Source organism: Oncorhynchus keta, chromosome 12, assembly GCF_023373465.1.
Source record: "Oncorhynchus keta strain PuntledgeMale-10-30-2019 chromosome 12, Oket_V2, whole genome shotgun sequence".
NCBI classification, from domain to species: Eukaryota; Metazoa; Chordata; class Actinopteri; order Salmoniformes; family Salmonidae; genus Oncorhynchus; species Oncorhynchus keta.
Genome location: NC_068432.1, coordinates 4,795,461 through 4,820,924, shown reverse-complemented (window position 1 = coordinate 4,820,924; position 25,464 = coordinate 4,795,461). Strand labels below are relative to the sequence as shown.

General features: G+C 48.4%; 1 protein-coding gene across 14 annotated transcripts in view; it reads right to left on the bottom strand.

Moving 5' to 3' along the window:
• LOC118390890 (rap guanine nucleotide exchange factor 6-like) overlaps positions 1–25,464 on the bottom strand; it is a 136,750-nt gene that overhangs the window by 82,811 nt on the left and 28,475 nt on the right. For all 14 annotated transcript variants that reach the window (XM_052457637.1, XM_052457642.1, XM_052457641.1 and 11 more), the window contains exons 4-7: positions 24,024–24,107; positions 11,619–11,688; positions 5,814–5,945; positions 3,222–3,239 (exon numbers count right to left, since the gene is read on the bottom strand). In XM_052457637.1, coding sequence (XP_052313597.1) covers positions 3,222–3,239; positions 5,814–5,945; positions 11,619–11,688; positions 24,024–24,107 — 304 coding nt within the window. The remainder of the gene's footprint in view (positions 1–3,221; positions 3,240–5,813; positions 5,946–11,618; positions 11,689–24,023; positions 24,108–25,464) is intronic.

Here is a 25,464-nt window from a genome sequence, read left to right as displayed (position 1 = left end):
ACCACAAAATCACCGTCTCAGTCTGGCAAAGTTAGATGTGTGTTGGTTTGTTCCATTGAAAATGGTCCGATAGAACGTTGATTCCATCACAGAGAAAACGTTGATCTATACAATGCAAACTAATGGGGCGAACTCGGCCAAGTTCAATGTCTTGCGTCTGTGCGCGGCCTGGCATTTCTACTGCGTGGCAGTCCTGGAGGAAGTGCGCGGCCGCACACACGCGCAGCTTAGAGGGAACATTGGTCCAGACCACCAATATGCCCACGGTTTAAACAGGCAAGCCCCTTTGGCCATATGAATAGTTGATGAAGGCTCCATCACAATGCTTTCCTGCTCCACTACCCACACAAAGTGCTCCAGCAGACCGCTGTGCTGTGGTATGGTGTACTGTACTGGGTACCGTTCTCCGGCTTGGAGCCCACTTCTCTCCTGCAAAACAGGAATTACTGCCTTTTAACAGGGCCTTTCCTTCCCACCCAGTCCATGTAGAGAGAATGGGGAGATGAGAGGCAAGAGCGAGGAGGAGAGGGAAGAGAGCGAGGAGGAGAGGGAAGAGAGTGAGGAGGAGAGGGAAGAGAGGAGAAGGTGAGGGGGCAGTGAGAGGGGAAGACGAGAGAGGAGGGAACGTGTTGCCTGTGTGTGAGCGTGCATGTCTTGGACTGGAGACCCCAGAAGCCCCATGGTAAAGTGCCTGCCTGGCTTGAGCAGAACAGTCCGGCTCCATAGCACTCCAAGTACTATGAAAATAAGAACCTTCCCCTGGAGCTGGGGAGGAAAGGGGGGGGGGGTCAGCAAGGCTGTCATCTTAGATACGATGATGTAATCACTAAAATTAGCCCCAGAGGCAGCGGCGGGCAGCAGCGGTGCAAGCAGAACAGAGGGAATGATGTTAACATTTAGATGTAGGTCTGGCCTGGATCGTAGCCTGCGGTATCGTCTCAGGTCCCAGATCCACTCGCCCTGGTCTGCTTGTTCCCGCCGGTTTCACATGACACACTATCTCCAGGGCTTTCACTTGCATATACCGGTAGTCAAAGTGGCTGGCCTGATAACAGTGTTTTACAGTGTTGTTGCTACAGCTGCTGTGCTCTTATTATGGAATATCAGAGCAGTTAATTACTGTGTTGTAAAAAAAACCTTGTGGTGTTTGTATAACGGTACATCAGCGCAGGCTGGTGTTGTGTGTGTTTGCCTGGTGTGCTGGGGCTGGGAGGCTGAGGGGTGGTGGCTGGGTGGAGGGGGCTGGGAGGCTGAGGGGAAAGACATGATAAATCACCCAGCAGCCTCAGGCCTCAGTAAAGGGGGGGAGCATGGAAGTGAAAACCCCCAGAGGTCTCCTCTGCTCCCAACCCCCTCTCCCCCTTCCTCCTCTCACCGCCACACCAGTGGCCAACATCCCTGCTCTATCCCTCACCCCAGGGGCCGTTTGGCTCTGACAGAGGGGCACACTACGACTCCTGCCGCTCGGGGGTTAAATGTGCATTTTGATAGGACCAGACGGGATAGCTCTAGATGGCGAGATGGAGCGAAGTGGACGTGTGCCCCAACACGTCACATCCCAGACAAGGTCACGGAGAGTAGGGGGACAAGACAGAGAACATCATGCTCACTTCTAAAAGATGACACGAGGGTCTCTGTGACAGCAAGTCAGCGAGCAGCCATTTGCAGCACGACGCCATGAGACACATCCCAATGTCATCATGACCTACAGTATCTACAGAGCCCGGCGGAGATGTGGAGCTGACGTGTAAATTAGCACTGGGATCAGGGTACAGACAGACAGCCCTCTATGTAACACAACCCAGCCAGCAGCGCACTGACTAATCTCGAATGGCTGAACACCTCAGACTCTGTGATGATCGTGATACCGAAATACACAGAGATACAACATCCGCCGAGACCTGATGATTAGTCACTAACCAACGAGTGACTAGCACTGAAGTTGCGCTAAAAGCTAGGCTGCGTTCCAATAGCCGTGAATGTTTCCACACACCTAGATGCTAACGCTAGCTACGTGACTGGTGGAGGTGCTGGTGCCGGAGAGGTTAGAGGACAGGAAGGGTAAGAGGAAGAGAGGCACAGCCTGCAGCAGACGTCTTGCAGACTGACAGGAAGTGAAATACCGCAGACCGTTGACTAGCCTAGCGACCTGCTTCTGCTACTAGCTGGGTGTCACGCGCCAAGACAAAGCAGAGACGTGCAGACGAGTGATCATCTCTCTCCAACATGAATGTAGCCTAGTCATTCTATTCAGGCCAAGTTGAGACATTCATGGGTCAGTTACCGGGTAGACCAGGTCTCGTAGAAACGTAATGATCCATGTAATAGTGTCATGGCTAGGAAAGCACTTAGTACATAATTCTAAAGGCCAGGTGAGGTGATGTGTCCTTTTAAGGCAGTGTGTGTGTGTGTGTGTGTGTGTGTGTGTGTGTGTGTGTGTGTGTGTGTGTGTGTGTGTGTGTGTGTGGCAAGTAAGCAATTGATGTCCTAATAAAGTGGGCCAACGAGTCATCCTTCCGTTCATTCGTCAGCATCCGTATATTAAATCCCATGGTGCATCATGTTTGTAATGCACCCCAGGTCTCCAGGGGGCTTAGCCTGGAAGAGGGTGATATTTCTGGATCAATGACAGCCAATGTCAACAGCACGTCATAGGGATACTCATCAATTAGGGCCACGGGTAGACACAACGACACCGCTTTTGTCTGGTATACACAACATAGCCTGGCGGCCCAGTTTGTTGGCGCTTTAGCCAAGTCGTCTCAAAATCTATCCTGGCGGACCTTACGGGTCCTTGAGGCAAATTTGTTCAGCATGAGGAAAGACACCTACACACAAAGCTTCAAGTATCTAGGTCAATGTGGGCGTGTATGTGAGCTTGTAAGAGAAACATGCGTAGAATGTTTTCCCCCTGTGTCGTACAACAGCTGATGAAACATTGTGTCAGTGTTATTTCCTGTCGCTGGTTGAAAACACAATCTAAAATGGATCATCTAATCAGCAGGTTTTCATACGTTTTCGGGTTTTTCCCCTCCCACTCACAGACAATCCTAGCAAAATTCTTGATTGATTTGCTAAAAAAAATGTTTTTATAGAAAACTATGACAGGAAGGTACTTAATTGTTAACCAGAAATGACTTGATATCAATATAAAAACGTCTGCATTGGGGCCTTTAACAGACACCGCCACAGTCAGTGAAGAAGTCAAGCTTCCAACGTACCTGGTTATACGCATAATCCTAAAGGACGACCACAGCAAGCATCAGGGATGGAGAGGGAGAGATGGAGGGGCGGAGAGAGAAAGACAAGACATCAGGAGGATCAACAGAGGACAAAAACACAACTTGAGTTAACTTATGACTTCACTGTTAAGGCATTGATCAGTTTGGCTCTGTGATCAGGTGGCTGGTGGTGGGAGGAAGGGAGGCTATGTTTAAGCCAGACTTTATTGACTTTCGCTGGACATCCTTCCGGGAAGGGCTGGGCTTCAACAATCCCAGCAGGAGAGGGGACGGGATGTCGCGGAGATGGGGACGTCGACCGCCTTGTCAGGGGGCGTGTTGGAGCATGGGCCGGGGTGATTACTGAGAACAACAACTGAAACACGGCAGTGCCTGCGCCCAGCGATACTATCAGCAGCATGAGGGAAACTCCCCCGACTGACAGGAGGGGAAACCAGGGAGCTGACACACACAGATGCAGATGTATCACCCACACAGGTGTAACAGACACACAGAGACACAGAAACACACACACACACTCACTCATATGCTGCACTCACACGCAACGCACACACACACCCCCAACAGTTCACACACTACTTGTCAAACACAGTGTAAAGTATTCACACCCCTTGACTTTTTCCACATTTCGTTACGTTACAGCCTTATTCTAAAACCAATCTACACACAATACCCCATAATGACAAAGCAAAAACAGGGTTTAAGACATTTTTGCAAATTTATAAAAATAAACATAAAAAATACCTTATTTACATAAGTATTCAGACCCTTCGATATGAGACTCGAAATTGAGCTCAGGTGCATCCTGTTTGCAATGATCATCCTTGAGATGTTTCTAAAACTTGATTGGAGTCCACCTGTGGTAAATTACATTTATTGGACATGATTTGGAAAGACACACCTGTCTGTATAAGGTCCCACAGTTGACAGTGCATGTCAGAGCACAAACCAAGCCATGAGGTCGAAGGAATTGTCTGTAGAGCTGCGAGACAGGATTGTGTCTAAGCACAGATCTGGGGAAGGGCACCAAAACATTTCTGCAGCGTTGAAGATCCCTAAGAACACAGTGGCCTCCATCATTCTTAAATGGAAGAAATTTGGAACCACCAAAACCTTTCCTAGAGCTGGCCGCCCGACTAAACTGAGCTATTGGGAGAGAAGAACCTTGGTCAGAGAGGTGACCAAGAACCTGATGGTAACTCTGACAGGGCTCCAGAGTTCCTCTGTGGAGATGGTTGTCCTTCTGGAATGTTCTCCCATCTCTGCAGTACTCCACCAGTTAGGCCTTTATGGTAGAGTGGCCAGACGGAAGCCACTAATCAGTAAAAAGGCACATGACAGCCAGCATGGAGTTCGCCAAAAGGCACCTAAATGACTCTCAGACCATGAGAAACAAGATTCAGTAGTCTGATGAAACCTAGATTGAACTCTTTGGCCTGAATGCCAAGCGCCACATCTGGAGGAAACCTGGCACCATCCCTACAGTGAAGCATGGTGGTGGCAGCATCATGCTGTGGGGATGTTTTTCAGCGGCAGGGACTGGGAGACTAGTCAGGCTTGAGGCAAAGATGAACGGAGCAAAGTACAGGGAGATCCTTGCTGAAAACCTGCTCCACAGCGCTCAGGACCTCAGATTGGGGTGAAGGTTCACCTTCCAACAGGACAACGACCCTAAGCACACAGCCAAGTCCTTCAGTGGCCCAGCCAGAGCCGGGACTTGAAACCGATCAAACATCTCTGGAGACATCTGAAAATAGCTGTGCAGCAATACTCCCCATCCAACCTGACAGATCTTGAGAGGATCTGCAGAGAAGAATGGGAGAAACTCCCCAAATACAGGTGTGCCAAGCTTGTAGCGTTATACCCAAGAAGACTCGAAGCTGTAATCATTGCCAAAGGTGCTTCAACAAAGTACTGAGAAATGGTCTGAATACTTATGTAAATGTGAAATATAAGTTTAATTGGAATAAATTAACGTAAATTTAAAAAAAATGTTTTGCTGTGTCATTATGGAGTATTTTGTGTAGATTGATTAAATTGAGTAAAACAAAATTTTAGAATAAGCTTGTAACGTAAAATGTGGAAAAGGTCAAGGGGTCTGAATACTTTCCGAAGGCACTGTACTTTCCTCACAGCACACACGCACACCGTTTCATACTGACACGAATAGCAAGCAAGCCCCCTGCAGAACATGGAACAGGCTTTATAGAGCCGCGGTAGTTCAGCGTGGATTAAAATGTAGAATACAGGCATGAAATCTACGCAACAATTATTCCTACGTACGTATCCTGGACACATTGGAAGCTGTAGACCAACATCTCAACCACAAACTGCTCTTAGACCTTTACCTGTCACATAACAACCAGTACTTCGTTAAGCCGTCTGTTTTTCAACCTTCATACCTTCCACCACAGCAGTCAACTCTACTTACTCCACACAGAGACCTAAGTACACCGACACCTTGGCTTCCACACTGTTGACAATGGTATCGTCCTGTCTGAGCCTAGTATACGTCCTTTAACTTCAGCAACTGTGATAGTGAGTAGGCTATACATTAGCGTTAGTCCTTACCGTGGGCTCCTGGCCGTCAGTGATCAGTTCCCGCTCTCCCCGTGGGTTGACTTTGCGAAAGCGCCGGCGGGAACGTCTCTGGGACGCCTCCCTCTGCAACGCCCTCTCCTCGACCTCACTGGCATTGTCCACCTGAAACACATGACCAAGCTGAGCCTCAGCGCTAGAGCTATGGGTCGGGAGTGCAGGGCCTCCACCACTACTAGACTGTCCCTGTTCTGACTGATCCCAGTTCTGACTGGCTGCTGGTTCTGAGATCTGATCCTGGATCAGGTCCTGTTCAGGCTCCTGGTTGAACATCCAGTTCTTCCACAGCACAGAGAGCCTGTGCAAGCGCAGCGTCATGGAGACGGCATCCACAAGACAGGCGAGAGAAGAGGCGAATATAGACGAGGACGGTATGAGGCACTCTCTCTAGCTCTCTTCGAGGCTGTGACGAGAATAGCTCTAGTCATTCTGTCTCGGTCTGCTGTCTAGAGTCAGGAGGCTGTTGCTGTTGCTGTACAACAGAACTCACAGTGAGGCCACAGTTTCCTGCAGGAAACCGTCAATATACAAATATCCTCTCTGAGCAGAACAGAAAAAAAAAGAAAAGAAAAAAAAGATTCCGGCCATACAATTAATTCCTGAGCGCTTTGTACTACTACACTGTTGTTATTGCTATGGAAATGTATTTCCTTTTCACGTTATACACTGAGTGTACAAAACATTAGGAACACCTTCTCTTTCATGACAGATTGACCAGGTGAATCCAGGTGAAAGCTATAATCCCTTATTGATGTGACCTGTTAAATCCACTTCAATCAGTGTAGATGAAGGGGAGGAGACAGGTTAAAGAAGGATTTTTAAGCCTTGAGACATGGATTGTGTATGTGTGCCATTCAGAGATTGAACGGGCAAGACAAAAGATTGAAGTTCCTTTGAACGAGGTATGGTAGTCGGTGCCAGACGCACCGGTTTGTGTCAAGAGCTGCAACGCTGCTGGGATTTTCATGCTCAACAGTTTCCCGTGTGTATCAAGAATGGTCCTCCACCAAAAGGACATCCAGCCAATTTGACAACTGTGGGTAACATTGGAGTCAACATGGGCCAGCATCCCTGTGGAACGCTTTTAACATCTTGTAGAATCCATGCCCCGAAGAATTTAGACTGTTCTGAGGGTAAAAGGGGATGCAACTAAATATTAGGAAAGTGTTCTTAATGTTTTGTACACTCGGTGTATAACCAAAGCTGAGCAAATAGTTTACATCTATGAGGTGATTTGTGAAACGGAACTATTGGAAAACATTGAAACTATGAAAACATTTTAAGTTAGAATGCTTCAACTGTTCAAGAGTCACATATTTTAAAGAGAGTATTTTCACTAGAACAACAACGCTTTTTTGACTGTCATAGTCGTACGGTGGGGTTTTTACTTTTTCTTTAAGTCAGTGTTGTTTGAGAGGAGGCTTTACGAGGCCAGAGAGCGGGTTTATCGGGACAGTGGAGGAGCTGATGTAACCTTCCAGTCTCTGTGGTGTGTTTGTAAAACCCATCAAATTCTGCTTGTTTGGACACAGTGAGGGCCAAATGCCACCGCCGACCTAGCTGGAGGAAAGAAAGGCGGGAGCCGGGAAAAAAAACTTTAAAAACTCAGTTAACAGAAAACATCTGCACTCGTCTGAACAATGCTGGGCTCCCCCCCCAACTCCTCCCTCTCTCGCTTTCTATTTCCTTCTCCGAGTCGTGAAATCCCTGCTCACGCAAACAAACTTTTCCCACTGTATTTTACGCATCACGGGTGGACAATTACGTTACACAAGAACACGTTTTATTGACTGTTTCCCTACGCTCAATTACTTTGATGACATTTCTAATTCATATAGGAGTGGGTGAGCCTGGAGTAGAGTGGGATTGAGGAGGAGGATGCAGAGGAGGGTCAGAGTGGGGAGGGTAGTCTGCAATATACAAACCCAACCCAGAGAATGTGTGTGTGTGTGTGTGTGTGTGTGTGTGTGTGTGTGTGTGTCTTGGTGTACAGACTGCAGGGCTGTCATCTCTGTGAGCTCCAGTCATCCATCAGGATGTAATGAAACACATGATGGATGAGAAGAGATGGGAGAGGCATGACAAGGCCCCGGACCCCTCTCCTCGGCACATCAGCTGGCCGGGACAGACGGTAGAGACTATATGCACACTGCTGACCTGCAAAACAACTAACCACAATCTGAAACTGACCCCTTAACCCCAACCAAAACCTTAAAGGACAAGTCTGCCATTAATAACCAATTATTCTGCTGTTAGTATTTATGCACTTCTGTAAGATCTGAAACGCATTGATGTTTTATCGTTTTTAGTCATACTGCACAATTCCTTGTTTTTGTCATTTTAAAAAGCCTCTATTGCCCTCGTCCACAGCATACGCCGATTCCCAGGGTGCATTCCGTCTCCCATGATGCAATTCTCTGCCTCGTTAGCCTGCAGTTAAGCTGTCAGGCCCAGACGTCTAAATATATTGCTCATGTCATAAGCTATGAGTGGACTTCGCATTACTTTTGGGTAGTAAATATATTATAATGCTTGCATGAACGTCTTGCTGAATAGATATGTTCATGTCATTATCACCAATCAACTGCAATACACCATTTATCTTTAGTTTTATGCAGCAACGCTCAGCCCATCCAACCTGACAGAGCTTCTTTAGATTTGTCATTATAGGGATATTGTGTGTAGATTGACGAGGGGGAAAAAACAAGTGAATGCATTTTAGAATGAGGCTGTAATGTAACAAAAGGTAGAAAAAGTCCAGGGGTCTGAATACTTCCCGAATGCACTGTACATTTCCCGAGCGGTAAAGCTTCGCGTGTTGTGCCGCACACGGGACTCAAGCATTTTTTTTCCGGCTTTGTTTAGGCTACAGAGACAGGCATTAAAGGAGATAAATGGACTCTGACAATAGGCCTACAGTAAAAGGCACGCTGTGTTGGATGATGTGGTAAAGTCCGTTGTATTTTGAAAAGTAGACGGTGACAGTGTTGTGTTCATGTGGAGTTCCCTTGTGCATGTTGTCGCGCGCGCAGGAGGCCCACGGCTGTTGTTTCCTGCTTGCTTGGCAGAGTTCGCAGAAAAGGTCAAACTGTGAACCCCGTGACCCAAATTGATCACATAAAATGTATACGTCGTATCTAACAATCGATTGGGCCTCCCGAATTTAGCACGTTTAGCACGTGACAGAATGCTTATTTTTGGTCGTAGATTTGCAGCATTCCACAAAGTTCTATCTAGCGCTGTAGCGGGGGGGAGGGGTGTATAACCTTGTGACCTAGCTCTCGCTCTAGCTCCCTCAGCCTTAGTGAGATAGGTGCACACTTTGACAGACAGTCCAGCACTAAGTCAGAGAGTTTTAGCCATGCTCTTTTTCGGCAACGGACAGACAGGAGGCTTTTTCCTGCAGAGACCACTCATGCGTGCTTGTGCGTGCGTTAGCCACTAACACGTGTGTGGGACAGCAAGGAAGAGGAAAGCCCACACGTCAAGGCCGTGCTGTAAAAGCCTGGCCATTTAGCCTGTCACTAGAGATTAACAGAGAAACGGACCCCGCTTGTCACAGATACGAGGCTCAAAGATTTTCTGTCATGGTTGAAATGTACTGAATAACAACTCTAGGAGGGGTTGGTTTATGCTGCTGTAATGAAAAACCAACCAGACTGAAAGCCTAACTGACTGAGCATCTCAACCTAACATTAAAACACTCTTAAGGACTAATAACTGTAATAACACACATAGTAGTAAACAGAACGTCTCAACTCTGAACAGTGTTGTTCACCAAGAGTTTGTCCATGTGGAGAGATATTTCCTGCTCGGACCATTAACAAGTTATCTCCTGGATGGGCCGGTCTCGGTGCGTGAACTACAAGGAAGGCAGGCAGGCAGGCAGGCAGGCAGGCAGGCAGGCAGGCAGGCAGGCAGGCAGGCAGGCAGGCAGGCAGAGTAAAATGCCAGACATCTCCAACGAGTCCAACCACTGGCCTGGCTGCGCAAATGATGTGAGCAGTTAGTATGTGATAATTCCCCAGGACTCAATCAGCTAATTGGTTGGAATGTGAGTGATTTGACTGAGTGGTGCAGCAGCGTGAGTGAGGAAAGGGAACCTGAGTGAGTGAGTGAGTGAGTGAGGAGGGTGAGTGAGTGAGTGGTGAGTGAGTGAGTGAGTGAGTGAGTGAGTGAGTGTCTGCGTGTGTGTCTGCGTGTGTGTCTGCGTGTGTGTCTGCGTGTGTGTCTGCGTGTGTGTCTGCGTGTGTGTGTCTGCGTGTGTGTGTCTGCGTGTGTGTGTCTGCGTGTGTGTGTCTGCGTGTGTGTGTCTGCGTGTGTGTGTGTCTGCGTGTGTGTGTCTGCGTGTGTGTCTGCGTGTGTGTCTGCGTGTGTGTGTCTGCGTGTGTGTGTCTGCGTGTGTGTGTGTCTGCGTGTGTCTGCGTGTGTCTGCGTGAGTGAGTGAGTGAGTGAGTGTTTGTGTGTGTGTCTGCGTGACTGTCTGTATTGGCTCAGGTTCCGTGTGTGTGTCCATTACCTGCCCTGGAATATGCGTGAATCGTGACTGTCTGCGTGACTGTCTGCGTGACTGTCTGCCCTGGATGTCTGCATTGGCTCAGGTTCCCTCCATTACAAATATCCTTTTCAGTCATGCAACATGGCTTCATTTGAACACACATGCAGTGGCTAAGCATGAGGCATGGCTAGGCTGTTCAGGAACGCACTGAGGCCACAATTGGGTGTGGGAATGATGCAAAACGCATGTCCATTAAAATAGTCAGTCATGTAAAGGTACATGATTGACACCTTTGTCAGTTTAGAACTAAAGTGATTATTCTCCAATGACTTTGCTACGACGCCATCAATGAAGGGTCGTCCCCAACATTCCCTGTCTCGTTTCATTCTCTCTCTGCTACCCGTGTGGACTGATCCAACAGCACCCACAACACTGGCTGTGGTTATTAGCAGTCCTACGGACGATAGGGTGAGGAAATGAGCATATAGGAACAACAAACAAGCAGCTTACGTAATGCCCACCCCCGTCCTCCCGGGCACAGGTAATCAGCCAGTCCATCTGCACACGGTGAAGACTTTCATTTCCCCCCCCCCCCATACCCCTCCTCTAGTGGATGATAACCAGCAGACGGACAGAGGACCTAGACCAGCAGGCCAAATCTAATAGAGGAGCTCATTTCCTGCTTCCTCCCTCCCTCCTTGCCTCTGCTTCAGATGCAGCGGTGCACCAGGCTCGCTGGGCAGGCTGCTCAGTGAGATGGCTCAAGTAGATTGCTGTACCTGCCCCGGCCTCTTGACCGGTGTGCTGGAACTATGACGAGCTGTAGTTGCCTCGCAGACAGACAGACACACGTCAACGTAGGCCTGCGCACTGATTGGGTGACTTTGTGGGCATCGCATCGAGTTGTATCATTGTCTTCCTAAGATCGAGGCTATCAAGGCCTCGTTCAGACGAAGCTGATATACTCCTGGAGATGAGAGATTCAGGACAACAATCTAATTCTCTAGGAGCTGTGTGCATTTCCTTTGCCTGGCGACCCAGACTCCTCGCCGAAAGCCAAACGCTACGCCACGCGCCCATGGATGTTCATTTCTTTTCCTCAATGAGTCCGGATCCGAGAACCCCCCCCAACGATTTCTCGACCGCACGTGGGTGAAGTGGCTTCCTACCGCCACAAGTCACTGTTTTTGTTCCTGTCTTTCTGTACTGAGTCGGTAGATATGGAGAAAGGGAGAGAGAAAGAGAGAGCGCAAGCGGGACGGAGCGGCGGCTCAACTCACCACGATCATTTCTGTCGGCTCTAAAGTGATGCATTCACAGCCTCGCCTGCCCCCCAGCTGCTTGCCAAAGCTGTGGGGAGAGAGAACACACAGCACAGAGGACAACAGAGTATTAAACCAAGAGGCAGAGAGACGTCTTCACATGGCCAGGCTTGGCACCCACCCACGTCCTGTACAACACTGAATACACTTTGACATAGCAAATTAGAGATGCTGATTTTCAGTGGCAGTTTCAATGTATTGCAGATTCAGTCAATACTGATGTCTGTGTCCGCGAATGCAAACCTCCAATTCAAGCAACAACAGGCCTATTTCGAAGAGTGATCCAGAGAAATTAACACTCATTCTCCGCTAACGCATTGAGTTCAACTGGAATTGGTCATTTAGTGCCAGGCTAAAGTTGAAGAAAAACTAATTCCACCTTAAACTAGACAAGTCAGTTAAGAACAAATTCATATTTACAATGACGGCCTACCGGGGAACAGTGGGCATAGCTGCCTGGTTCAGGACGCAGGACGACAGAGTTTTACCTCCTCAGCTCGGGGATTCGAGCCGGCAACCTTTCGATTACTGGCCCAACGCTCTAACCACCAGGCTACCTGCTGCCCGCTCTCTCAGCGGGATGCTTTTTAAACAAATTAAGTTCATGCTTGTTGAACAAATAAAATGATTGGTAGGACAGGTTCATAGTGAGTCAACTGCTCCCCTCTGGGAAAACAAGCTCATGTTCGACTAGGATCACAAATGAGCTTATTGGTCCCCACACAACACCGGGCAGCGTCACAAATTCCCAATATAGTACACCACTTTTGACCAAGGCCCATCGTGCACTACTTTTGACCAGAGCCTATATATATAGGGAACAGGGTTGCTATTTGGGACAAACGACAGGACTCAACCGCTTCACTGGTTGCGCACCACCAAAAACACAACAGGCTGGCTCAGATGGCCTCCACACTTCTCCTTTCAGATCAAATCACACGGAATAATAGTATCACAGTCAGCCCAGTGACTTCCCCATTCACAGGAATGGAGCGGGTTCTCTGTACCATGACTTCCTCATGAGATACCAAACCAGTCACTAACTAATTCAACCCAACGGGGAAGTGTGCGAGGAGAGGAGATAGAACACAATCAGAAAGAAGCAGATGGCGCCGAAAATAATGGCGCTCCAATTAAGAGCGAAAGCGAGGACTTCAGCACTGTGAAGCTACTGCTCTGTGAGACTCCCTGATTTTAATTACGAGACGCGTGCTGAGCAAGAACAGTCCTGTATCGTACCTTCCTACTCTCCTTGTCATGGACTGTGTGCTCTTCCTCTCAGTGGCCGATGTGACAAGTCATTTAAGCGTGTTCTCCCTATCCCAGTCTGTTGTCCTCACTTGCTTCAAGATGTCCACCATTGCTCCTGTACCCAAGAAAGCAAAAAAGGTAGCTGAACTAAATGACTGATCGCCCAGTACCACTCACTTCTTTCATCGTGAAGCGTTTTGAGAGGCTAGTTAAGGATCCTATCACCTCCACCTTACCAGGCACTCTTGACCCACTCCATTTCGCATATCGCCCCAACAGGTCCACAGACGACACAATCGCCATCGCACTGTACACTGCACACTGCCCTCTCCCACCTGGGCAAGAGAAGAACCTATGTAAGAATGCCGTTCATTTGACTACAGCTCAGCCTTCAACCCCATAGTGCCCTCCAAGCTCATCACTAAGCTCAGGGCCCTGGTTCTGAACTTCCTGACGGGCTGACCCCAAGTGGTTGGGCGCTATCCAGATTTTCATATCGTCATACCATCATTCTCTCATCCCGGGATTTAGGGTATTGCCCGCTGAGCACACAAGGGGGCACCAAAACAAAACAACAAAAAAACACATTGGGCGTCTATTGCCAGAATGCTAACAAAATGATGTAGAGAATCTCTATGGAGGCTGTGGCTAAGTATGCTAACGAGCGCAAAGAACAACAAAAAAACGAAAAATTGTAAAGACAGCATTTTTCTTATTGTAAATAAGAATAGGATGTTTAAAACCACTTCTACATTCATATGGATGCGGACATGATTACGAATAGTCCTGAATGAACTGTGATTAGTGAGAAACTCAGAAGCACAAATATCATACGGCTCCTAAAACGCTAACCTCCCATGCTATTGTAATGGTGAGAGGGGAACGGGGGATACCTGGTCAGTTGTACAACCGAATGCACTCAACTGAAATGAGTCTTCCTCATTTAACCCAACCCCAAAGGTTAGCATGTCTTGGCGGTGTGATATTTCCGCCTCCAGCTTTCTCACTCATCATTATTCACCATTCATTCAAGACTACGCGTAATAATTTGGATTAACGTAGAAGTGTTTGGAAGCATATTCTATTCGTATTTACAATAAAAGTGACTCCATAATGACAATACATTTTTTACCATTAGTTTTCTATTGGGCACAAAATCATCTGAAACGCAAACCAAAACAAACAAATGCATCCAACAAGTGTGTAGAGCCACAAGCCTGGGACCAAATAGTACACTTTTGACTACTTTAATAGACATAAAGTGAATTTGTCCCCTAAAATGGGAGAACTATGTACAAAAAGTGCTGTAATTTCTAAAGGGTTCAACCGATATGGGATGAAAATACCCTCAAATTAAAGCTGACAGTCTGCACTTTAACCTCATTGTCATTGTATCATTTCAAATCCAAAGTGCTGGAGTGCAGAGCCAAAACAACCAAAACATTTTCACTGTGCCAATAATTATGGAGGGTACTGTAAATAACATATCTTGATATTCCAGTCTCTGACACTGCTCTTTCTGAATGTCTTTATTGTTGAATTTTCGTGACCAATAAAAGGTTGATTTTGATTCGATTTGTCCGCGTACCAAACGGCATCTTATTTTCGAAATAGTGCACTACTTCTGACTAGGGCACGACAGGGAATAGGTTGCCATTGGGACGAAGCCCTACTTACCCAGCCCAAAGAGAGAGATGGTCTAATCATGGGTGGATTCACACAACGAGAACGACACATGTTCCCCGGCAGTTTGATTTGAGACATATCTCCAATGAAAGAAAGTGTTTCTTCATTTGGTGTCCGCCGATGGAAAAAAAACGTTTCATTACACAAGAATGTTTCTGATTTCTGAGAATGGAATCCACCCTGCAACAAAGGAACCATTACGTAAACATTGGGAAATATCAAAGCTTGTGTGTAAACTAATTTGCCAGGTGAAATGGTTGGTTTCTAACTAAGCCACAGGTCTGGTAGCCTGATGTCATCAACATGCTCAGTGTGTGTGAGACTGAAACTTCCATTGTTGCAATATGTCCCAGAATCCTGGGCATCATATCGTGCCAGGGGGCACGACTTAAGGATCTTTTCTTAAACAGTCAAACATATGTTTACATTGCCAAAGCAAGTGAAATAGATAATAAGCCAAAGTGAAAGTAAACATCACACTCAAAAGTTAAGGAATAGAGACATTTCAAATGTCATTATGTATATGTACAGTGTTCTAACAATGTGCAAATATTTTTTTTAAAGCACAAAAGGGAAAATAAATAAACAATTATGGGTTGTATTTACAAAGGTGTTTGTTCTTCACTGCCCTCTTGTGGCATCTCTCTCTCCCTCTGCGCGCCTCTCCCTCTGCGCGCCTCTCCCTCTGCGCGCCTCTCCCTCTGCGCGCCTCTCCCTCTGCGCGCCTCTCCCTCTGCGCGCCTCTCCCTCTCCCTCTGCGCGCCTCTCCCTCGCTCTCTGCGCGCCTCTCCCTCGCTCTCTGCGCGCCTCTCCCTCGCTCTCTGCGCGCCTCTCCCTCGCTCTCTGCGCGCCTCTCCCTCGCTCTCTGCGCGCCTCTCCCTCGCTCTCTGCGCGCCTCTCCCTCTGCGCGCCTCTCCCTCTGCGCACCTCTCCCTCTGCGCGCCTCTCCCTCTGCGCACCTCTCTCTCTGCGCACCTCTCTCTCTGCGCACCTCTCCCTCTGCGCACCTCTCCCTCTGCGCACCTCTCCCTCTGCGCGCCTCTCCCTCTGCGCGCCTCTCCCTCTGCGCACCTCTCCCTCTGCGCACCTCTCCCTCTGCGCACCTCTCCCTCTGCGCACCTCTCCCTCTGCGCACCTCTCCCTCTGCGCACCTCTCCCTCTGCGCACCTCTCCCTCTGCGCACCTCTCCCTCTGCGCACCTCTCCCTCTGCGCACCTCTCCCTCTGCGCACCTCTCCCTCTGCGCACCTCTCCCTCTGCGCACCTCTCCCTCTGCGCACCTCTCCCTCTGCGCACCTCTCCCTCTGCGCACCTCTCCCTCTGCGCACCTCTCCCTCTGCGCACCTCTCCCTCTGCGCACCTCTCCCTCTCTCTCTGCGCACCTCTCCTCTGCGCACCTCTCTCTCTCTGCGCACCTCTCTCCCTCTGCGCACCTCTCCTCTGCGCACCTCTCTCCTCTGCGCACCTCTCCCTCTCCTCTGCGCACCTCTCCCTCTCCTCTGCGCACCTCTCCCTCTGCGCACCTCTCCCTCTCTCTCTGCGCACCTCTCCCTCTCTCTCTGCGCACCTCTCCCTCTCTCTCTGCGCACCTCTCCCTCTCTCTCTGCGCACCTCTCCCTCTCTCTCTGCGCACCTCTCCCTCTCTCTCTGCGCACCTCTCCCTCTCTCTCTGCGCACCTCTCCCTCTCTCTCTGCGCACCTCTCCCTCTCTCTCTGCGCACCTCTCCCTCTCCCTCTGCGCACCTCTCCCTCTCTCTCTGCGCACCTCTCCCTCTCCCTCTGCGCACCTCTCCCTCTGCGCACCTCTCCCTCTGCGCACCTCTCCCTCTCTCTCTGCGCACATTAAGATGTTCCTGAGAATGGAGTTAAAGTGGAGGAGATTCTGTTCGCAGTCGGTGAACAGGTAGGAGCTGAATTTATACATTCTGCTTCTAAAATGAACAGAGCTGTGGTTGTGTTCATGAAAAGAGCAAATTTGGTTGGTGGGCTAATTGCTAGTGGAATATTTGTAAGGGGTGAGTTGGTGCCAATTTCGCCTCGTTCTACCCGTTCAACAAGAGTAGTAGTTGCAAATTTGCCTCCGTTTATTACAGTAGATCAAATCAGGAAAGAGCGAAGTCGTTTTGGTAAGTTTGCTAGTGGTTTTCGTGTACTGTCGGCAGGCTTTCAGGCAGATGCCGTTAAGCACGTTGTTTCATTCTGGAGGCAAGTTTATGTTTTTGAATAACAATGAGCAACAGCTAAATGTGCATTTTAAAGTGAGGCATGGGGAGGGGCTCTATGCAGGGTTTGCCAGCACAGATAGTCTGCAGTGTTTTGAGTGGATTTGGGGCATAAGAGCTTGCGTGCCCACATAAAGGCCGTAAACAAGGTGAGGGTACAAGCGCCAGTGGGGGAAATTGAGGTCAACATACAGGGGGCAATGAGACGCAGACAGCAGAGGCTGGGGCCCAATCATGCCTGTGATGGTGGTGTAGATGAGGCTGGGTCTAGTCATGCCAGGGATGGTGGGTTAGCGGACGCTGGTTCTAGCCATGCCAGGGATGGTGGGTTAGCTGACGCTGGGCCTAGTCATGCCAGAGATGGTGGGTTAGCTGACGCTGGGCCTAGTCATGCCAGAGATGGTGGGTTAGCTGAGGCTGGGTCTAGTCATGCCAGAGATGGTGGGTTAGCTGACACTGGGTCTAGTCATGCCAGAGATGGTGGGTTAGCTGGGGCTAGGTCTAGTCATGCCAGAGATGAGGGTGGGTCTAGTCATTTTTAGCCAGATCCTAATTGGTATGTTGAATTTTATGTTCCTTTTGATGGCATAGAATGCCCTTCTTAACTCGTCTCTCAGATCGTTCACAGCTTTGTGGAAGTTACCTGTGGCACTGATGTTTAGGCCAAGGTATGTATAGTTTTTTGTGTGCTCTAGGGCAACGGTGTCTAGATGGAATTTGTATTTGTGGCCCAGGCGACTGGACCTTTTTTGGAACACCATTATTTTGGTCTTACTGAGATTTACTGTCAGGGCCCAGGTCTGGCAGAATCTGTGCAGAAGATCTTGGTGCTGCTGTAGGCCCTCCTTGGTTGATGACAAAAGCACCAGATCATCAGTAAACATTTAACTTCAGATTGTAGTAGGGTGAGGCCGGGTGCTGCAGATTGTTCTAGTGTCCGCGTCAATTCGTTGACATATATGTTGAAGAGGGTGGTGCTTAACCTGCATCCCTGTCTCACCCAAAGGCCCTGTGGGAAGAAATGTGTGTGTTTTAAGCCTATTTTAACCGCACCCTTGTTGTTTGTGTACATGGACACCACTTTTCATCAATTTGGATAGCAGACCCTCACGCTCTCCCTCGTGCCGCTCTCCCTCCCGCCTCTCCGCTCTCCCTCGCCACCCCCCCTCCCGCCTCTCCGCTCCCCCTCGCCGACCCGCTCTCCCTCCCGCCTCTCCGCCCCGCCTCTCCGCACCCCCTCCCTCCCGCCTCTCCGCACCCCCTCCCTCCCGCCTCTCCGCGCCCCCTCCCTCCCGCCTCCCTCCCTCCCTCCCGCCTCTCCGCCCCCCTCCCAACCCGCCTCTCCGCCCCGCTCTCCCTCCCGCCTCTCCCTCCCCCTCGCCGCCCCCTCCCTCCCGCCTCTCCGCGCCACCCTCCCTCCCGCCTCTCCGCGCCACCCTCCCTGTCTCTGCGTGGATTTGTGATGTCGTATGTTTTTCCCCCAACACCACTTTCCATCAATTTGTAGAGCAGACCCTCATGCCAAATTGAGTCGAAGCCTTTTTTGAAGTCAACAAAGCATGAGAAGACTTTGTCCTTTTTCAGTTTGTTTGTTTGTCAATTAAGGTGTGCAGGGTGAATACGTGGTCTCGCGTATGATAATTTGGTAAAAAGCCAATTGTACATTTGCTCGGTACATTGTTTTCACTGAGGAAATGAACTAGTCTGCTGTTAATGATAATGCAGAGGTTTTTCCCAAGGTTGCTGTTGAGGCATATCCCACGGTAGTTATTGGGGTCAAATCGAGGAGGATGTTAAAGAGTGTAAGTACAGCAAATTTGAATTTTTGGTCTGTATACGTGATCATTTCATTTAGGACACCATCAACACACTCGCTCACTGTCTCTCTGCTCAGATAGGGTTGGAGGGCTGCTTTGCTTAATCAGCTGTGAGAGCCGGAGGTCAGCCTTGCTTTGACAAAGCTCTCCACGCTCCAGTGAGGCTGGGCCCGGCCTTGTGCAGCCTGTCAGCTGATGGGAAATGCTGCCTGCCAAGCCTTTCTGCATGCCTGCCGAGCTCCCTCCATCTCATCCCCCAGGAGCTAATATATGCCTACTGCCTACGCCTCACTCCAGCCCTCCATTATCTCCTTCTCTCCCCTTATCTGACACTACAGTGCCCCACCACAGCAAAGGCATCAGCAGCTCTGGCCCCTCGGGCGAGGCAAGAGTGACTGGAACACAGAGATCCTATTTTTCGCTCGAAGCGCTGTTATCAAAAAAGTTCTGTGGTAAAGTAACTGGATTATGACAAATCTAAAAAGCCAAAAGCAACTTACTGTCCTTTAGAGTCCTAACATTTTTTTTTGGGGGGGGTTTACTAACAGATAGGTCTTTCAGCAGGTGTTGAGGGGTTTTTCTCTCCAGATGTCCAGTAAGAGAAGAGGTTCAACCGAAACCTCCAGACAGCTGCAAAGCCTAAGGCCCTCGGTGAGAAACTAAAGCCCCACACACACACACACACACACACACACACACACACACACGTCTTTAAGCCAAATATAGACACTTCTTGAGGTAGTCATGTTACCCTCCTGGTAACCAAGCCCGGTCAATAAGTAAACTCAGTTCGGGAACAGCTTGGTTAGAAACTAAAAGAAAACAGAAGTTGTTTAGCACCCGTGTCGCCACGGTAATGATGACTAACAATGAAGAGAGAGAGCGCGACCACAAACCACTGTCTAGCTGGAGAATCTTGCTCTTAGCTCAGACTGTTCTGCTCTCTTGGGACAAAACGCCACAGTCATTAACACTACAGCCAAGACCATATCGGCTAGCAATAAATTGACCGACATGAAAATAACACAATGCACTGAACCTAGTACTAGATAGGCCTAGTACTCACAACGTTTTGAAATACTCATCAACTAGTCTAACCCCATTTTAGTTACTAGAAATGCTTGACTGCTACGTTACAACTACGTAAAACATACTATTGTTACTATGCCCAGCAGCAACAATCACAAAATAGCATCAATGTAAAAGGGGGGTCGATGAAATTCAAGAAAATATTTAGGTGAAATTGAGTGTAATTCTATCAAACTCAAGCCACAGGGTTGAATATTGACATTGGCAGAAAGGACAGAGGCTTTTTGTTAACCACGGTAATAATATTTATAGATTTATTGTTATTTCACCTTTATTTAAACAGGTAGGCAAAGTTGAGAACAAGTTCTCATTTACAACTGCGACCTGGCCAAGATACAACAAAGCAGTGTGACACAAACAACACAGAGTTACACATGGAATAAACTAACGTGCAGTCAATAACACAATAGAAAATCTGTATACAGTGTGTGCAAATGAAGTAAGGAGGTAAGGCAATAAATAGGCCATAGTAGCGAAGTAATTACAATTTAGCAATTAACACCCCCATTGATAGATGTGCAGATGGGGATGTGCAAGTATAAATACTGGTGTGCAAAAGAGCAGAAAAGCAAAAGCAAATATGGGGATGAGGTAGGTAGTTGGTTGGATGGGCTATTTACAGATGGGCTGTGTACAGCTGCAGCAATCAGTAAGCTGCTCTGACAGCCGAGGCTTGAAGTTAGTGAGGGAGATATGAGTCTCCAACTTCAGTGATTTTTGCAATTCGTTCCAGTCATTGGCAGCAGAGAACTGGAAGGAAAGGGGACCAAAGGAGGGGTTGGCTTTGGGAATGACCAGTGAAATATACCTGCTGGAGCGCGTAATACGGGTGGGTGTTGCTATGGTGACCAGTGAGCTGAGATAAGGCAGAACTTTACCTACTAAAGACTTATAGATGACCTGGAGCCAGTGGGTTTGGCGACGAATATGTAGCGAGGACCAGCCAACGAGAGCATAGTATACGGGGCTTTGGTGACAAAACGGATGGCACTGTGATAGACTGCATCCAATTTGCTGAATAGAGTGTTCGGAAGCTATTTTGCAGTAAATAAGTCAATAAAACCACTAGTCTACATTACTGAGAAAGAATACTAATGAGGTTTACTTTAGAAAAAACACAAACAAATGAAAATATATGAGATTCTAAGGAACCTGATCCACTGGCAGATAATCAACCACCTCTGTCCATGAGAAGGGCTGTGGTTTCACCAGAATCAAAACACGGAAAGACATGAGAACTTCACAAGAGCTGAGAAGATAACCTGCCCATCAGGTATAGGATCACTTCGTATTGTGTTCATCGAGGCTGTGGTTAAGTTAAGATGAATCCATTTTTTTAAGTGAAACCGAGTAGAAAGAGACACTTCCAATGGGCTATTGCTGGCTCAGTCATTTCTTGCTAAATGTGCCTTTCCCTGGGTAGTTGTAGGTTTGTCTTTCAGACGTTGAGAGGAGATTTCAAATCGACATAGTACGGTATCATTTCAAACCACACAGGCCCGATGGCATCCTGCCAATGCGTGCCTTACCCGCAGGGAATTCAAAAACATTTAGTACATGGGTTCCCATTCCCAACCTTCCTTGATTTGAGGCGTCAATTACTATTATTTATTTTTTTACAATTTGTGATTGGTACAAACAATCTAAATCACTGACACTTTAGGATAATAAACAAAGTGGTAAAATGTCAAAGGAAGACGCGACTCGGATGCTGCACATGGGAATATCTTTGGTTTGTCATTCAGAAGCTGAGCTGTGTCCTAAAGTAGACGAGTCAAAGACACCTGACTTTCCTTGGGAATAACCAGATTCAAATGTGTCAATCTGTCGCTATCAATTGTTAAAATCACTTTCTTTAAATTATGTATAATTAAAATGTAGGTTTCATATAAATGACCATAAAAAATAAAAAACATTTGGTAGCGGAATAACATGTGGGGAAATCAGGTTACTTTACTTTGTATTCAATATATGCTCTTAATAACCAACAATTCTAATTAAAGGGAGGGCGTAACATTTTTCAAATGTGGAAAAAGGGGTCTCTTGGTGAAAAATAGGTTGGGAACCACTGATTTAGCCCATAGCCGCGTTGATGCCGGCTTCAGTCCACAAGCAGAGAGGGGGGAGTTAAAAAGCTCCTAAATTACTTACTAAGGCATACATCCACGACTCCAAGTCCTAGGGCTCAACTCCTAACAGAACAATAAAAACGAGGGACGAACACAAACACTAACCTGACAAACAGCTACGTACAGATCTGCTTCTCTGGGTCTCTTTGAGGAGAGAGGATATCCAGCATATCCTCAATTGTTTTGTAAGTAAATAGAATCGTACAGGTATCGACCCAAACTGTTGTAAATCCAAGTCCAGTCTGTTTAGAGATCCAGTGGGAAGAGGAGGCGAGTCATTGTGGGCTTGGATCTTTTCTAAGGGACGGAGTGCGTTTCTATCTCTGGTCTGTGTGTCCGATGGCTCCAGGGCATGTGTGTGTGTGTGTGTTCTGTGTGTGTGCTCATTTCCTGCCTGGATATGCTTCTGGGCTACATGCTGCTCAGGAACACATGGCCATTCCCAGTCCTGCCAGGAGTTCCGCATTCCCCAGCGCCCTCTTCCCTTCCCCCTGCTCACTGCCCTCCTAGCCCCAACAACCCCATGGACCCCTGCAGAGGCAGCACCATAACCCCACCGCCCTCTTCCCTTCCCCCTGCTCACTGCCCTCCTAGCCCCAACAACCCCATGGACCCCTACAGAGGCAGCACCATAACCCCACCACCCTCTTCCCTTCCCCCTGCTCACTGCCCTCCTAGCCCCAACAACCCCATCGACCCCTGCAGAGGCAGCACCATAACCCCACCGCCCTCTTCCCTTCCCCCTGCTCACTGCCCTCCTAGCCCCAACAACCCCATGGACCCCTGCAGAGGCAGCACCATAACCCCACCGCCCTCTTCCCTTCCCCCTGCTCACTGCCCTCCTAGCCCCAACAACCCCATGGACCCCTGCAGAGGCAGCACCATAACCCCACCGCCCTCTTCCCTTCCCCCTGCTCACTGCCCTCCTAGCCCCAACAACCCCATGGACCCCTGCAGAGGCAGCACCATAACCCCACCACCCTCTTCCCTTCCCCCTGCTCACTGTCCTCCTAGCCCCAACAACCCCATGGACCCCTGCAGAGGCAGCACCCCAACCCCACCGCTCTGCCTGTCATCAACTGCCCCGCACAGGAACGCGCACAGATGCCATATTCAGTCACGCATAGGCCTACATGCACAGTCACACACACACACACGTACACATTCACACACGCGGGTAGAAACAAACGGACACACACACTTCAATATCGCTTCAAGGCAGTCGTGGTTGCCCACCTTCTCCTTCTGCACTGAAGCACATGGCAGTCACCTCATGCGCGCCCAATTGCTGCCAATATGCAAATTCAGCTTCACACAGTGTTTTTCAATGCTTTTTGTCCCCATCTCACATTTGTGTCATCCTCAATGCTTCAAATCTGATATATGCTGTGCAGTAGGGTAGAGGAAGTGGTACCATGTGCAAATTATCTTTCAAAAGCTTTGTGTTTCAATGCTGGGCGGGGGGGTATGTTGGAGAGACCGACCAGGGCAGGAAGAGAAAAGCATTAATAAAGCAGTGAAAATGGGCCTGGCTGGTGTGTCCGAGACATCTGTACTCAAATCAGCAAACACACACACACACACACACACACACACACACACACCTCATTATCAGTGGCTGCAGTCATTATAGCCTTGTGGTACTAAAGGAATCTCACACTTGCCTCAAAGCTGCACGACATGATCCCTACTTAACGTGTGTGTGTGAGACAGAGAGAGTGAGTGAGACCGTGAGAAAGTGTGCATGTGTGTGTTAGAAAGAGACGTGTGTCTGTCCGGCTCTCCCCTCGCTCTGACAGACAAGCCAGTGAACTGTAGCAGAACCCACTCGGTTCAGAGCTCACTCCTTGCTCTACAAAACAGACACTTCATCACAAGCCATCTTATCAAAGCCCACACAGATCTGAAGCACACCGCCGCTTGCTGCTGCCTTCGGCCAAACAGGCCGGTAGTCTAACCCCCTTCTGGCAGCGTCCCAAATGGCACCCTATTTCCCTATATAGTACACTACTTTTCACCAGCACCCTATGGAACCTGGTCAAAAGTAGTGCACTACATAGGGACTAGAGTGACATTCGGACGCCGCGGCCTCTCTCCTTACCCCGTCCAGTCAGTCTGTGTCTGTGTGAAGAGGCTGTGTGATGATCAATGGACGATAGATGGTACCTACCAGCATCTAGCCAAGTACATGTGCTCCTTGACGAAGACTGAGCCGGAGAGGAGGATGTACCAACATGTGGCGAGGCTGTCTTGGCTGTAGGTGGAGACAAGATTACAACATTTAACATTTACATTAAAGTCATTTAGCAGACGCTCTTATCCAGAGCGACTTACAAATTGGTGCATTCACCTTATGAGATCCAGTGGAACAGTCACTTTAAAATAGTGCATCTAAATCTTAAAGGGGGGGGTGAGAAGGATTACAAGGAACATTGTGTTAGTCTACATCAGGGTTCCCAAACTGGTGGCCCCCACGGGTGGTTTTATTTGGCCCCCCAAGTTTTCAGAGCAAATTTAAATAAAATACAAATTCCAGGGTGTGGAATTTTCATTTCTTGGACATATAAGAAATGTGTTCAAGTATTCCCATGCATAAAAGAGAGAGTGATCGTATAAAAATGTAAGCAAGGCTTGAAATGATTAGGTTTTAGTCAAACATATGTTTGGGGGCTTCTTACGGTCAATTTGCAGAGGACAAATGATTTGTAATTATGTTCCGACCTCCCGACCAACCCCTCCAGAAAACAAATTGTCCCGCGGCTGAATCTAGCTGATGATCCCTGGTCTACATATTGCCGTTTAAGAACACGTCTGCATGGTGACATCACATGTGCATTATATTTGAAAAGTAGAGGCCCTGAATTTTTCCTCAACAGGGTCAAAATAATAATAATAACTTCATTAACCGTCTACCGTGAGGACAGGCAGTAGCGTCTCAGTGTCCTCCTCAGAGAGGGAATATGCAGCAGGGGGCAGCCCTATTAACAGATGCAATATGGATGGAGGAGGGTAAAGTTGAATTGCAATAAAAGGTACATATACGTCGGTAGCCTAATGTATAAACCAAATACATTACATTAAACCAAAAGCATTACATGGGCTTGCTCCTACCCATCTTTCCGATTTGGTCCTGCAGTACATACCTACACGTACGCTACGGTCACAAGACGCAGGACACCTAATTGTCCCTAGAATTTGTAAGCAAACAGCTGGAAGCAGGGCTTTCTTCTATAGAGCTCCATTTTTATGGAATGGTCTGCCTACCCATGTGAGAGACGCAGACTCGGTCTCAACCTTTAAGTCTTTACTGAAGACTCATCTCTTCAGTAAGTCATATGATTGAGTGTAGTCTGGCCCAGGAGTGTGAAGGTGAACGGAAAGGCTCTGGAACAACGAACCGCCCCTGCTGTCTCTGCCTGGCCGGTTCCCCTCTCTCCACTGGGATTCTCTGCCTCTAACCCTATTATAGGGGCTGAGTCACGGCTCACTGGTGCTCTTCCATGTCGTCTCTGGGAGGGGTGCGTCACTTGAGTGGGTTGAGTCACTGACGTGATCTTCCTGTCTGGGTTGGCACCCCCCTTGGGTTGTGCCGTGGCGGAGATCTTTGTAGG